Consider the following 13,048-nt stretch of genomic DNA (forward strand, 5'->3'; position numbering starts at 1 on the left):
GGACTATCGAAGCATCCATTCGTCGGGGATCTCACCTGGCACCACAAAATGTACCATGACATCACGCCTCCAGTTAAGCTGCTGAGGCCGGCAAAGGATGGGCTTTCCATACAGCAGACTCCAGGCACTAGGTGGTGGCTGAGACTCAGTGGACACAGTTGCAGGCCCTTCAGGGTTGACTTCAGTGCTGTCTTCTGACTTGCCCTGGTGCAACAGGACATAGATGTACTCTGAGAGCCGTACAGTCCTCTGACCCCTCTCCATCAACTCCAGCTCCACCAGATAGCGGTTTCCCCGGGCTGTGTCTCGCCGTTTCTCCACATTGATGATCCGCAAGAGGGTGTAGATGCTGTGGGTGGGAGAATGTGATGACGATATGATCTCAGGTCTGTCCAAATCCCATTTGCCCCACCTCAGAAACCCTGTTACTTGTTTTAAAACTGGACTAGGATCTTAAGAGACATCCTAGTGTACACAGAAGGCCTCTCCAGCTGTGGTTAATAGTAGTGGCAATAACCCTCTTGGGGAGCCCTGACCCAGCGAGCCTAATCCTCAATAGTATTATTTGGAATACTAAAACCTACTATGGAAACGGGACTTAATGCAGTCACCAGACTTCAACTCCTACAAGCATTCCCATAAGTGGAGAGGTCTTCTTCAAACCATCAAAACTTTTATTGCATCTCACCATCTATCTGACAGAGAAGGAACAAGGAACTTATACTCACTTCAGGCAAGCCAGGAGGACTTGATCAAAGAATCCTTGGACTAAGGCTAGATAAAATGGGAACCTGGCCACTGCATTGGAACAGGAAGGCTTGTAAGTCTGATTTGCCTGAACCTTTGTATACATGCTGTTTTTGTGAAAGTTACCCCAGGAGAGTTACCTGTGGCCCCTCCATGTTCTGAAATTAGTAACAAGCTGTAGTTGCTCAGGGAAGAATAATCTCAGTTACATTTACTGAATTACCCTTTGCCACTGCTTAAGGGAAAGGCTCCCAGCTATCCAAAAGTCAAGACAGGAAACAGGAAAAAGCATCATGTGTGATCTCCTAAGTGGGAAGGGTTGGTAAATGTACATAGCTCACTCCTGCTCCTACCTACTAGGTTAGTCAACATCCCCCTTCCTACCCGCCATTCTTCTCATTCAGTTTCTCCATATACTGGGCCACCACATCGACCACCTCACTCTCGCTCAGCTGCAGGTTTCCTGAGACATTGCACCGCAGGTCATTCCAGTCTGAGCGCAATAGCTCAAAGTCCACAGGGCTGACACTGAACGTCCTTTGCCAATTGATGGAGTCCTCTAGCCAGCTCTGCTGCAGCTCAGAGTTCTCATAGCTGTAGTCAGCCAGTTCCTCCTCCACTTCCTCCTCCTGGGCCTTCTCTGGGCCCTCAGCCTCATCCTGCTGAGATTCTGTCATCTCTGACATCCTCAGGAATGATGTCACTCTCACACCTTCAGACAACACTGTCTCTGAGGAGTTGTAATCCAGGGTCGCCCTTGCTGGGGTGGAAACTTCAAAGTTTTCTTTGCTGAAGAACCCTTCCGCAGGCATGGTCAACACACTTGGTTGCATGTTGTGCTTAATCTTGGACTTGGAGATCTCTTGATCATAGAGCTGCTCCCATTTCCTGTTGGCCTGCTGGCTCTTCCTTTTGGAAGAATCAGTTTCCCTGGAAATGTTGCCAGTGAGCCAAGGTATCCTACGACCAGGGATACTATGGAATTTGTGGAAGGGAGCAGGCCGATGTTGAGGGCTCCTGGAGTTCAACTGCATCTTCCTTGGAGATTTGGGATAGAGGAAAACTCCAGGAAAAGTATCTTTTTGAGATGGGGCTTTTTTCTTGCTAGGCTGCAGCCGGGTCACATACACTTTCTCTGGGGGTTTCTTGTTCTCCTTCATGGGCTGTTTGTCCTCCTTGGGGCTCTGCTGTTTGGCCTTTCCAGCAAAGAAGGACACAGAGAGCTGAGGATGGAGGCTGAGGGAGCTGCCCCGCTTTGACAGTGGCAACATTCTCAGTTCACCTTCCTTCTCTCCATTTCCCTCATCATCCTCATTTTGTGCCCAGCTGAGAGACCGTCTACGGATAATATTTTCTTCTCCTAAAGCTGCTGCATTATCATAGGCCTGGAAGCCCTTAGATAAAATCACAGGACTCAGGCTGGGTCCACTCTTCATGCCTGTAGTGACTGGCTGACCTGCTAGGGCTCCCTCTTCATTAAACCTCTTTTGCTTCTGATGGAAAGCATAGTAATCCATGTCATCCCCATATTCCTTTGTGGTCACAGTTCTCTCCTTTCTCTGGGTCCCAGGAAACATATGAGGATCCAGTGTATTGGGGCTCCTGTCCTTGGTATCAGGATCAGTGGGCTCAGGACTGTCAGCTCCTTCTTCCTCCTCTTCAAGAAAATCTGAGAAAATAACATCAGTAAAGCACATGAAGTCTTAAAAGTTGTGTATGACAAATGCTAGAGAACTTTGTGAGGAAGAACAGTTTAGAGAAATATGGACAAAGAAGAGAGGCAAGTGTGTAGAGGCTGGTGGGGATTGAGAAGGAAAAGAGCTGGGGGGTACCTGAGCAAAAAGGAGGAAAAAGGGATACAGGGTGAGTATGGGACACTGATAGGCACAGCCTCTGCTTCCTACTACATCTGAGGGCAGCACCCAAGGTGCAAATGGATGAACCAGTTCAGGGTGATCTTGTGCTGAGACACAAGATAGTGGACAGCATATTTCAGTGGGATGGGGAAGACCTCTGAAGCTCATGAGGTGGCCTGAGACTAGTCACACAAGCTGATTTGCCCCACAGGATAGTCATAAGCATAAAATGGAAGAAAGAAGAAGCATGTTGTGATGAACTGCAATTCTATATGCTTAGGAAAGGAAAGGGTCCTTGTGCAAGCACCAGTCGTTTCCAACTCTGGGGTGACGTTGCTTTCACAACATTTTCACGGCAGACTTTTTATAGGGTGGTTTGCCATTGCCTTCCCCAGTCATCTACACTTCCCCACCCCCAGCAAGCTGGGTACTCATTTTACCAACCTCGGAAGGATGGAAGGCTGAGTCAACCTCGAGCTGGCTACCTGAAAACCCAGCTTCTGCCGGGGATCAAACTCAGGTTGTGAGCAGAGCTTAGGACTGCAGTACTGCAGCTTTAACACTCTGCGCCACGGGGCTCTTAGGAGTGCTGTACAAACAACTGAAGTACTGTGAAGGGTTAATTCACAGAAACAGACAGCCTTGAGTGACATGTTGTCCCAAGAGATCTGATTGGTTAGCATCAGTTGAGCAGAGAAAGTCTGGAGAGAGCTGCATGCTGAAGAGAGATTCAGGTGAATTTCTGCCTTAATTGAATTCAGTCTGATTTCAGCCTTAGCTAAGAGCAGTTTAACACAGACAGGAGAACTGGGGAAAGTTTGGAAGGAAGTTTGGGAAGTAGGTGAAGACTCCCATTTGGGCCAAATAAAGGAGATAGATCTTTTAGAGAGAATTTCATGCCCAATCAAATAGGGAGTTAGCTCTGAAGAGTGCAGAGATCCCTGGTCTGGTGTAGTTGGAAACTGCCTTTAGACCTTAAGAGTCAGTTAAAAAGTCAAGATAAGTACTAGTGTTTCAGGGAAAGGGGTCTGGGTACTGGAAATAGTGTACCAGCCTTCTGAAAGCTAAAAGAGTCAGTGAATACTCAAAGAAAGTGGGCTGGAGTGTTTGGAAAACACTGGAATAAAAGCCTCTCAACATAAAAATTTTAAGTAATTCTTTATAGTTTAAAAAATGCTCATTAGCCTGAAGTCTGTGCATTTACTGGTTTTACCTCAGAAATTTCAACCTCTAGTTTCACTTGACCTTTCTCTTCTATGTTAAATAAAATATTTTGTTATTTTTGAATTTCAAAACTCCTTGAGTGCCAATTAAGTTGTTTAAGTTAAAGCAGGCTCTTGACCCTTCCCTCAGGTTCCTGGGCTGAGTCAACAAACAAAATATGGTACTGTGAGAAGGTGGGACAGCCAGAGTTCTTCATCAAAGAACATTACTAAGGCAGCTCAGTCAGTAAAGGAAAAGAAAAATGGAGGGAAAATGTTGCCCATAAGCAAGGGAAGTGGACAGGTCCATTGTACATTGTGTTCTACTCAGAGCACCTTGAAAGAAGAATGAGATAAAAATGTAATAAAATGTAGTCACTCAAGTTTTCAAAATATTGCTTGGCCTCATCTGGAAACACTGACTGTGGTTCTGTACAGATGTTGACTATAAAAAGGATAATATTTGTAGGGGTGAAACAATTTTGAGCTCTGCATAGCATGGATGCTTGCCCTTTCCTCACCACCTTAGTCATAATCCTTCTGTCTGCACACCTTTATTGACTTAAATTTACCCATCTTTCTTCTGTTTCTTCTAGTCTGCCCTTCCCAAAAATTATATAGGCAGACCAAATGACTTTATGCCAAGCAAGAACAATTGCATATAATCTTCTGGTGTCCATAATTAATTTCAAATACAGAATTTTGCTGTCCTTGGGACAGAACTAGGAGTCGTTGGCACAGCCCTTTCCCAGTAATACATGAAGTTCAACATGATAGGTTGGGAGAGACATTTTCCTCATACTTAGTAGGAAAGCCACATAAATTAATGCCAAAGAGTCAAGGCTCCATGTCAAAGGCATGGTGAAGGTCTGAGATTTAATCTTCTCACTGCTACAAACAAGATTTAGAGTGAGGAAAGTACTGATTGCATTTTAACACAATCAAAAAGTTGCTATCAGCACAAAGAGGCTTTGGGTAATATGCCTTTGGACTGTAGAACCTACATGGCTGAATGAACTTTGGCAACCTGTGGCAGAGGTGGATTTTGTAGGCACCATATTGCAAAAGATACAAAAAAAATCCACCACAGAATCTGGCAAGAAGACAAATACTTGATGTTAAGGTAGTTTTGTCCATGCCAAGGGTGGCCAAACTTGTTTAGCATAAGAGCAACATTGAATAAACATAAGATGTTTGAGAGCTGCAAGATAGGGAGGAAGGAAGGAAGACAGACAGACAGACAGAGGAAGGAAGGGGGAGGAAGAAGTAGAAATGCATTCTCTAAGCCACCAGCTGCCTTGGCTTGGAGAAGTGATATAAAGAGAGAAATGCCTTCTCCAAGCTGGCCAAAGGGTGGTGGAGGCTTCGCAAGCCACACAATATGTGTGAAAGAGCCACATGTGGCTCCTGAGCCACAGTTTTGCCATCCCTGGTTCATGCCCTTCTTTGGGGGGCAGCCAGCAGAATATGCACAAGCTCCAGGCTATTTTACTTGGTATAATATCAAGTTCTCTGTCCTCTCTTCTTTAAATGAGCACTGGTGGCGATGTCAGAACTGTTAAAAGAAAGCATCCATCTAACTTTATTCAGAAATCACAATCACAGCCTGGTGCTATGAACACACAAGGTGATGCTCATTGGCTGGGAATAGGTGGATGAAAGGAGACCATCTAGGAATAAAGGCAGATTACTCTGTATGCCACTGATGCAGTTGCTACCTCTGCTCTTGCAAGTGTCCAAGTAGGGTTTTCTCCCAGCAGACATCCTCCCTTCCTTACCAAGCAATCTGTTGCACAGCCCTGACAAGCTTGCCAGAGCTGGGAATACAATTCCAGCAAGCAGATGTCTCAGCAGATTTACCTGTTAAAACACCAGCAGTATATGCAGAACTCAAAAATGCTCATAAAATGGAGTGAAAGATCAGAGTAGTTCCCATCTGGATTTCTTAGGAACAACTTACTTTCAGGGTTCAGAAACAGAAAGGCTCTCTGGTGAAGATCCTCTTCCTCTTCATCCATCTTCATGTACTTGTAAAAGCCGAATCTGGGGCAGAGGGGGACAAAATTTCTGATGTAGGATCAATAAGTACCATTCTATGCTGCTCTATGATAGCTTGTTGGCTTTTACCACTCCTACTGTAAAGGGCCTTCATATTACTTTGCATAGAGGCAGCTCCAATTGTCTTCTGCATTTAAAACAAAGAGTCTTATAGCACATTAAAAGCTAGCAGGCTGTATGCATGTTAGTTTTCATGGGCCAGAACCTCTTTTATGAGATTCATGAAATGGTCTCCTAAATGATTAGGTACATAAAGGCAAAGATACATATATACAGCTATTGATGGGTAGAGAGTATTGTTGAAATTGAGAGTCAGAGCCCTTAGGCAGAAGATAAGGGCTTTCAACAGCATCTTGCTCATGATGGGCCAAAAGAGCAAAGATGGCCACATGAACATGATATGGGGCAATATGGATGCTGAGGAAAAAAAAGAGGGTCCAGGAACATAAACAGATTTTTCCTTGGCCAATGCACTAGTTATAAAAAGCCCCCACTACTTGGCAGGTATTGCAAAATTTTGTTGGTATTTTTCTCAATGTCTGCATCAGGAAGGACCAAGTAAATGACCAGTCTTTTGCTGTCATATGCAAGAGAAATATTTACAGTGCAGGGCAAAATGGTTATCATAGGCAGATTGGTAGAAGCCAAGGGTTTTTCTGGACCAAGAGTGAATGACAGAGAAGCTGGTCAGGGCCATTTCATTCATTGGGCAGAGCCAGACCTGGGTTTGCCACCAGAAAGGAGAAGTGCCCAATTACAGATCCCTGATCAGCATACTATGTATTTGCAAATATGTATTTGCTATATTCATATTTGACATTTTAAATGGATATTTAATTAACTAATTTGTTTAAAATGATTATACACCACCTCTCAATAAACAATCTTGGATTACGGAATTATAATATAAAACAATACACTACATGAAAGTATAAAACTTGCAGAATAAAAGATGAAAAGCAGGAATAAAATATAAACAGATGCAATATATACAGCTGTGACTTGATGGCACTTAACATACACTCACACACTCATAAAACAGCAGCATGCAATCGTCAAACAGAAGCATACAGTACATGAAATAGCAGCCTCTCAGTTCCCACACACAGGACACCATGGCAGCCAGCCTGTAGTACTTTTTTTACCACTCCTACTTCACACTTACTTTTCCAGATATAGGGGAGACTCTCTGTAGAAGCATTTGTTCTCTGTCTCCATGTGAGTAAGCCGGGTGAAATCATTGGGGTAGACAAATGAGAGGTAGACCTGTGGGAGGGGCAACCTGGTGAGAAGAGTCACAGCAAGGTATGTATGTTTCCAGCTTCCACAGAAAGGATGGTGGAGGAAGAGAAACGGACGAGTTTTATAGTATAACAGAAAATGTTCTGGGGCACACTTCAAGGGACGAGTCTTTACCTGGGGCAATAGAAATAAAGTCTACCAAGTGAAATCAACGGCAGAAGGAACCACACTGCCTCTGCACTGTGCTGCAGATTCTAAACTTGGCTTTCTTACTGAAAATCAGATTTCAAACAGGTCCTGCCTGTCGGAGGGACCAAACTAGGATCATCAATGCTCAGAATGAGCCCAGCACAGTTCCCCTTCCATTCTGGACCACACAACCCCATCCTTCCTGGTTCGCTAATATCAATCCAGATCCTGCTAAAACATTCTGAACTCCGCTAACACAAGTTTCTGCTACCCACACAAATCCAGTGATGCCGTTTGGATTATGTTAGGCATGAATACACACTCCTATGAGTAGAGATGTATTAGGGAAGTGATGGCAAGACAAATGGAGAAACATTCTGGGATACCTTCCTATGGACAGAGAATTTGGGGCTAGAGTCTATGGGACACTTACAAATTGCAGGCCCTGGTAGCGGGCAATTGGGAAGTCCTTCACCACATACGTGGGGCTGTAAGCACAGGGCACCAGCACATTCTCCACATGGGATGGCTCGATCTGGGGAGCTGAGATAAAGGCAATTAACAAGAAAGAAGCCATAGCTTCAAGCCAGGTTTTTGAACCCCAACCAAGCTTAACCTGAATGACCACCCTCCTTAGATTTTTACTATCTTGCCTTATACAGTCTGGATATCCAGGGATGTGTGTATATCCATGGCATGATTCTGCAGGAGTACAGTGGGGGAGGGTGGCAGGCTGGCACTCTTCTCCTTGATATGCTTCTCCCCCATTTTTAGGCAATTTTCTTCCCAAACAGGAGCATTCTATGATGTGTGCCCCCACCTGCAATCTAGAGTGGTACAGGCATATATGTCACCTAAACCTCTGTATGTGAGAACTAGGCTTGCTGTTTTTTCAGAATAACAGCACAATTGTGTGTGTGTGTGTGTGTGTGTTAAAGTACTCAGAAAGCCAAGCAGCTGCTATGATAGCATATCTTTGAGATACAGTAGAGGGGGAGAGGGGGTTTATTTTCATGTGTGGTGGACCTGTCCAATAATTTCTTGTTTTTGGTCTCAGGTCATAACTGCAATCTATCTTATAATGGGTATATGGGTCCCTCAGTCCCCTACCATTTGCCTCCTTACTCTTTGGGAAAATTTTAGGATTTTGGAATCAAAGGCGGAATTGATATCTTTATTGCTGACTGCGGCAAAGTTCACCATAGTATCAAATTGAAGACTGAAGAAGCCTCCTTCATTAGTTGCCTGGTTGAGTAAACACTGTGAATATTTCATCTTCGACAAAATTGCACACAACACTGCTGATAAGATTAGACCCTATCGCAGGTCATCCTTTTTACTTAAATAGTCGCCTTTTCTAGAATATTTTTCTAGAATTTCTGGAATACTTTTCATCTGGTAATTTTGGCTCTGGTAATTGAGTCTACTTCTAGTCTACTGGCTTGGTTTGTATTATTAAGACTTAAATGCTTGTTTTTTAGTATTTCGTTTGTGGAACATGGCTTTGTATAATTGTAATTTTGAATCTGATTTCAAAAATAAAATAGAAAAGTTGAAATAAAATTGAAAAGTTGAAAAAAAGATACAGTAGTGTATCTGTGAAATATGCTGGCATAGCAACCTGCTCCTGCTGTACTGTGGAGTCCTGCTAGAGCATCATTAGTGCAACCATCTGTACTAGTGGGGGAAGGGGCAGGCCCAAAGGTGTGGCCAGAGTTGGTCAGCTTTCTAAGCCATGGCCCTGTTTAGCTTCCAATATCTGACAAGATCAGGCTTGCCTGGGCTATCCAGGTCAGGCTACAGCCAAATTCTGGGACTCCCCACTTTCAACCAGTGTAAAGTTATGCCAGGAAAAACTGCAGCATAGCCCACAGGTCCTCATGCTACAAAAAAGAACCCTCCCCCCCCCAGCACAATCCTGCCTACAAGCCCTGGCATAACACAGGATGCCAACTACATCTACAGCCAGTCACACCCAACACCCTCCCCCCAGCACTATTTAAAACTATTTATTTTTCTAATGTGTATGTGCGTGCACCTGGAAGTCATGGGGACCTTTGGTGATTGACTCCTACTGAGGGCATGGAGGATATTCGGAGAGGTGGCTGAACAAAGCCTGCCTCCAGCTCTGGTATTCCAAGGAGGTTTCCCATCCAAGTACTTGCCAGAGTTGACCCTGCTTAGCTTCCGAGATCTGACAAGATTGGGCTTGCCTGGGCTCTCCAGGTCAGGCTATAATCAAGTCTAGTGATGTGTGTGTATGGAAGAAACCCTAGGCAGCTATACCCAGCAGAATGTCCCAGGTCATGCCATGGGGCATATTCCCAGGAATGTGTACCTAAGAGTGATGCTGGGGGGGGGGGCAGGCTTCCTGGTGGGGGAATGGAACACAGCTGCAGCTAGGGGGAGTGACAGGCAGCTGCCCCACTGTGTCCTGTGGATCCGCTGGCTATCAAGGCACCTATTGCCTAGCAGAACTGGAGTCCTATGCAGCAGCAGAAGCAGATGAAGTGGATACATTTGAGGTACAGCCCACACCATGAATGCATAAGAATGGCTATGGCAATGCAGCTTGGGTGGTATCCTGAATAATGGAGACCCCCCTCATTGTTCCTACTGGGATCCCAGTATCATGGCTAAAGTGGTCAAGACTACTGCACTGTTTGTCATCACTGACTTTGCTTCTGTCCAGCATCTGTGCAGGTAATGATTCAACAGGGAAGAGCCCCATGAGGATGACATTCCTGGTGTAGTGATGATGGAGTGTGGATTCTACCACTGTGCAATGGGGCTGTTGTCTCACTAGTGCCAGTCCAGTTCCTGCAGCATCCTGATTCAGGCAGCCATCTGTCCAGGAAGTCTACGCCACTAATAGGCATGCTGCATTTGACTCTACCCCTACCTCTAACCTGGAGTGCCTTGCAAAGACACAGGGGCCATACTGGACACCTTGTTACTATTCCCCTACTGCTGTTCAATAAAGTCTGGAGTGATCTACCATTTTTTCCCTGTCTGTCATTGGGCAGATGATTTGCTCCCTGGTGCCTACCCCCTCAGACCACTTCAGTCTCTGCCCCAAACCCCTTTCCTGTGATTTCCCCATGGGGCTCCCAGGAACAATCTCCTGTTTACATATCTGAGGGAGTGAGATCTGACTAGGGGAACCTCATACTGGGATCAGTGGTGCCTTTCTTCATGGTTCCACTGGACCTTGGTTTTGTTGGGCTGAGAACTATAACACAAGTCCAGGGTATTGATTACATGTCGTTCACTATGCAGCTATGACAGTCTACAGTTCCTGCCCTCTTGCAAGTATGTAGCACTTTTGCTAGTTAGACTGCTGGTGGAGGAGGGTGGCAGGTGAGCATCCTGTCCATGTAGGTGACCTTCCTTTATGGAAGGAGGGGAAGTGCTCCAGCCACGTGCTCCTGTTGGGGTTCTACTGTCACTTGGTCTTTCATCATTGTCCTATGGTGCTCTGTGGAGGAGGGAGCAGTTTTGAGGGGTGGTGGCCATATTTACAGCCAGTGGCTGGCTACACCTGTGTGTGCACCACTCAAAGGGATGTCATCAAGCGCAGCTGTCTGATTGGAGGGTGGTAATGGGGTTATTATGAATTCCAGTGCATGTGCTTTGCAGTTTATGCCTTGCAGAGGGTTATGTGTTATCCCCCCACCCAACATAGTGACCAGCAGCACCACTATTACACTGGCAGCTGGCTGCTTCCATCACAGTGTCCCTCAGGAATGGGCTGCCCAGTGGGGCTGCAGAGCCCTATGTTCTCTTTGCTTCTCCCCAAGGATAAATGATAGAAAATGGGAAAAACTGTGGAACAAATTATATAAAATAAACCACATGTATGGTTTCACTTAACTTCCATAATATATACTGTGAGAAGAATTCTACTTTTCCTAACACAAAATTTGGATTATCTCAGTGGAGAATTTTAATTTGTTTTAGCACAGAGAAAACACAAGCAGTGCTCCCTCTAAGCTGTGGAGTCTTGTGAGCAAAAATTCTACATAGTGAGCTACTGGCATGAAAGTCGTGAGCAAGTGATTTGGATACTGTTACAGCCATTGTGTGGGAGTAGGTGGGGTAAGCAACTGCCTGGGGTGCCACCCCACCTGGGAAGTGCCACTGGGCGTCCCCTCTTTCCCTGTGATGCTCCCAACCCTGCTCAGGCTTCCTGTGACCTGGGAAGCCTGAGCAGACCAAGGGTGGGTGCTTGCATAGCATGCTCCTTGTTGCCGGGGCAGGCGGGGCTCTGTGGCCGTGGGCATGCTAAAAGCCAGGCTCTGAGCATGCCTGTTGCCACCCCCCCACCCCCGAATGGAAGTCGGGGTGGGAGGCAAGATTTTGCTTGAGGTGTCAAAAGCCCCAGCACTATCCCTGGCTGTTGCGTAAATTAGTTTGCTCTGGGGCCATCCTTCCGGAGCCAAGACAAGAAAGTGTGATAACCAGAGTCTAGAAAACTGTGAGCTAGCTTACACTAACTCAGCTTAGAGGGAACACTGAATATAACCCTTCAGATACTGCAAATAATTATGACTGACACACTCTGTAGGGACTATCATGTCAATATGTCTCCTGGCTTTCACCCAGATTGTGTGCTGTTGTCAGCTCCTGTTACTCAGGTTTTCTAGAGAACAAGGAGGACAAGCCTGAAGTTCTTTGTTCGAGAAACCTTTTTCCAAGACCAGATTCTTCTCTAAACTCATTCAGCCACCCCTTTTATAACCTTCCCCCCCACCAAGTTCCCATACTCAGCAAACAAGTCTTGCAAACAAGGAAGTGGTCATCCTGGTTCATGATTTCAGAGGAACAATATCCTCCTGAATAAATGCCTCAATCACTATATGGCTGATGATAGCCATGTTTAGATAACTTCCAATGACCTACTTTTTTTTTTAACCATGCTACACTGCTTTCTAGTAACCAGCAGTATGGAAAGAGTCCTCACCAACAAAGCTGCTGTGTCCTAAGCTAGGAGGGATCACTGTGATCAAGTACTGGGCTCTGTTTCAGCCTGGTGCCACCAAAAATACACACATTATAGCCACAGATTCAGAAGGCTGTTGACCCTCCTGGTTCCCCTTGATTGTCACACATGGGCCAACAGCAAGCTAACGACTTTTGGTGGAAGGACCTCTCTCACTTACTGAGGAAGAAAGTATCTCGTGGGTCAGGCTTCAGCATATCTGCTCCATGCTCATCTCTCTGTGCTCCCCAAAGATAGCTACCAGCATAGCTGGCAAGAGACTGAGGCACATGTTCCACCTCGTTCATTTTCAGACCGGATTCATCTAAAGGAGGAGGGGAGAAGAAAAAGACAAGGATCAGAAGAGAACAGAAGATTTGTCTCACCATGAATCTTCCTTCTTGGTGGTCCAGGGATGGGGCAGACTTGACTTCTGGGAGAAGCTCCTCCCTAAGGACAGGCAGAGTCATGGAACCGGTTTAGAAGCAATAACATTCAGAAGAAGAAGAAGAGGAGGAGGAGGAGAAAGAAGAAGCACCAGCACTAGCAACAACATTCTTTCTTCCAAAGAGCCAGCTTGGTGTAGTGGTTAACTGAGCAGACTTTAATCTGGGAGAACTGGGTTTGATTCCCCTACTCCTCCACATGCACCTGCTGATATGACCTTGAGTCAGTCACAAGTTCTTGTGGAGCTGTTCCTCTCAAGAGCAGTGTGTGAGCTTTCTCACCTACCTCAGCTCCACCAGGATGTCTTTTGTGGGGAGGGGGAAGGA

The 13,048-nt window shown here is 45.6% G+C and overlaps 1 protein-coding gene across 1 annotated transcript in view; it reads right to left on the reverse strand.

Moving 5' to 3' along the window:
* B4GALNT4 (beta-1,4-N-acetyl-galactosaminyltransferase 4) overlaps window positions 1–13,048 on the reverse strand; it is a 324,261-nt gene that overhangs the window by 8,817 nt on the left and 302,396 nt on the right. The window contains exons 10-15 of the mRNA XM_060262908.1: window positions 12,457–12,600; window positions 7,728–7,837; window positions 7,029–7,129; window positions 5,766–5,848; window positions 1,132–2,416; window positions 36–349 (exon numbers count right to left, since the gene is read on the reverse strand). Coding sequence (XP_060118891.1) covers window positions 36–349; window positions 1,132–2,416; window positions 5,766–5,848; window positions 7,029–7,129; window positions 7,728–7,837; window positions 12,457–12,600 — 2,037 coding nt within the window. The remainder of the gene's footprint in view (window positions 1–35; window positions 350–1,131; window positions 2,417–5,765; window positions 5,849–7,028; window positions 7,130–7,727; window positions 7,838–12,456; window positions 12,601–13,048) is intronic.

This window comes from Heteronotia binoei, chromosome 21 (assembly GCF_032191835.1).
Source record: "Heteronotia binoei isolate CCM8104 ecotype False Entrance Well chromosome 21, APGP_CSIRO_Hbin_v1, whole genome shotgun sequence".
NCBI lineage: Eukaryota > Metazoa > Chordata > Lepidosauria > Squamata > Gekkonidae > Heteronotia > Heteronotia binoei.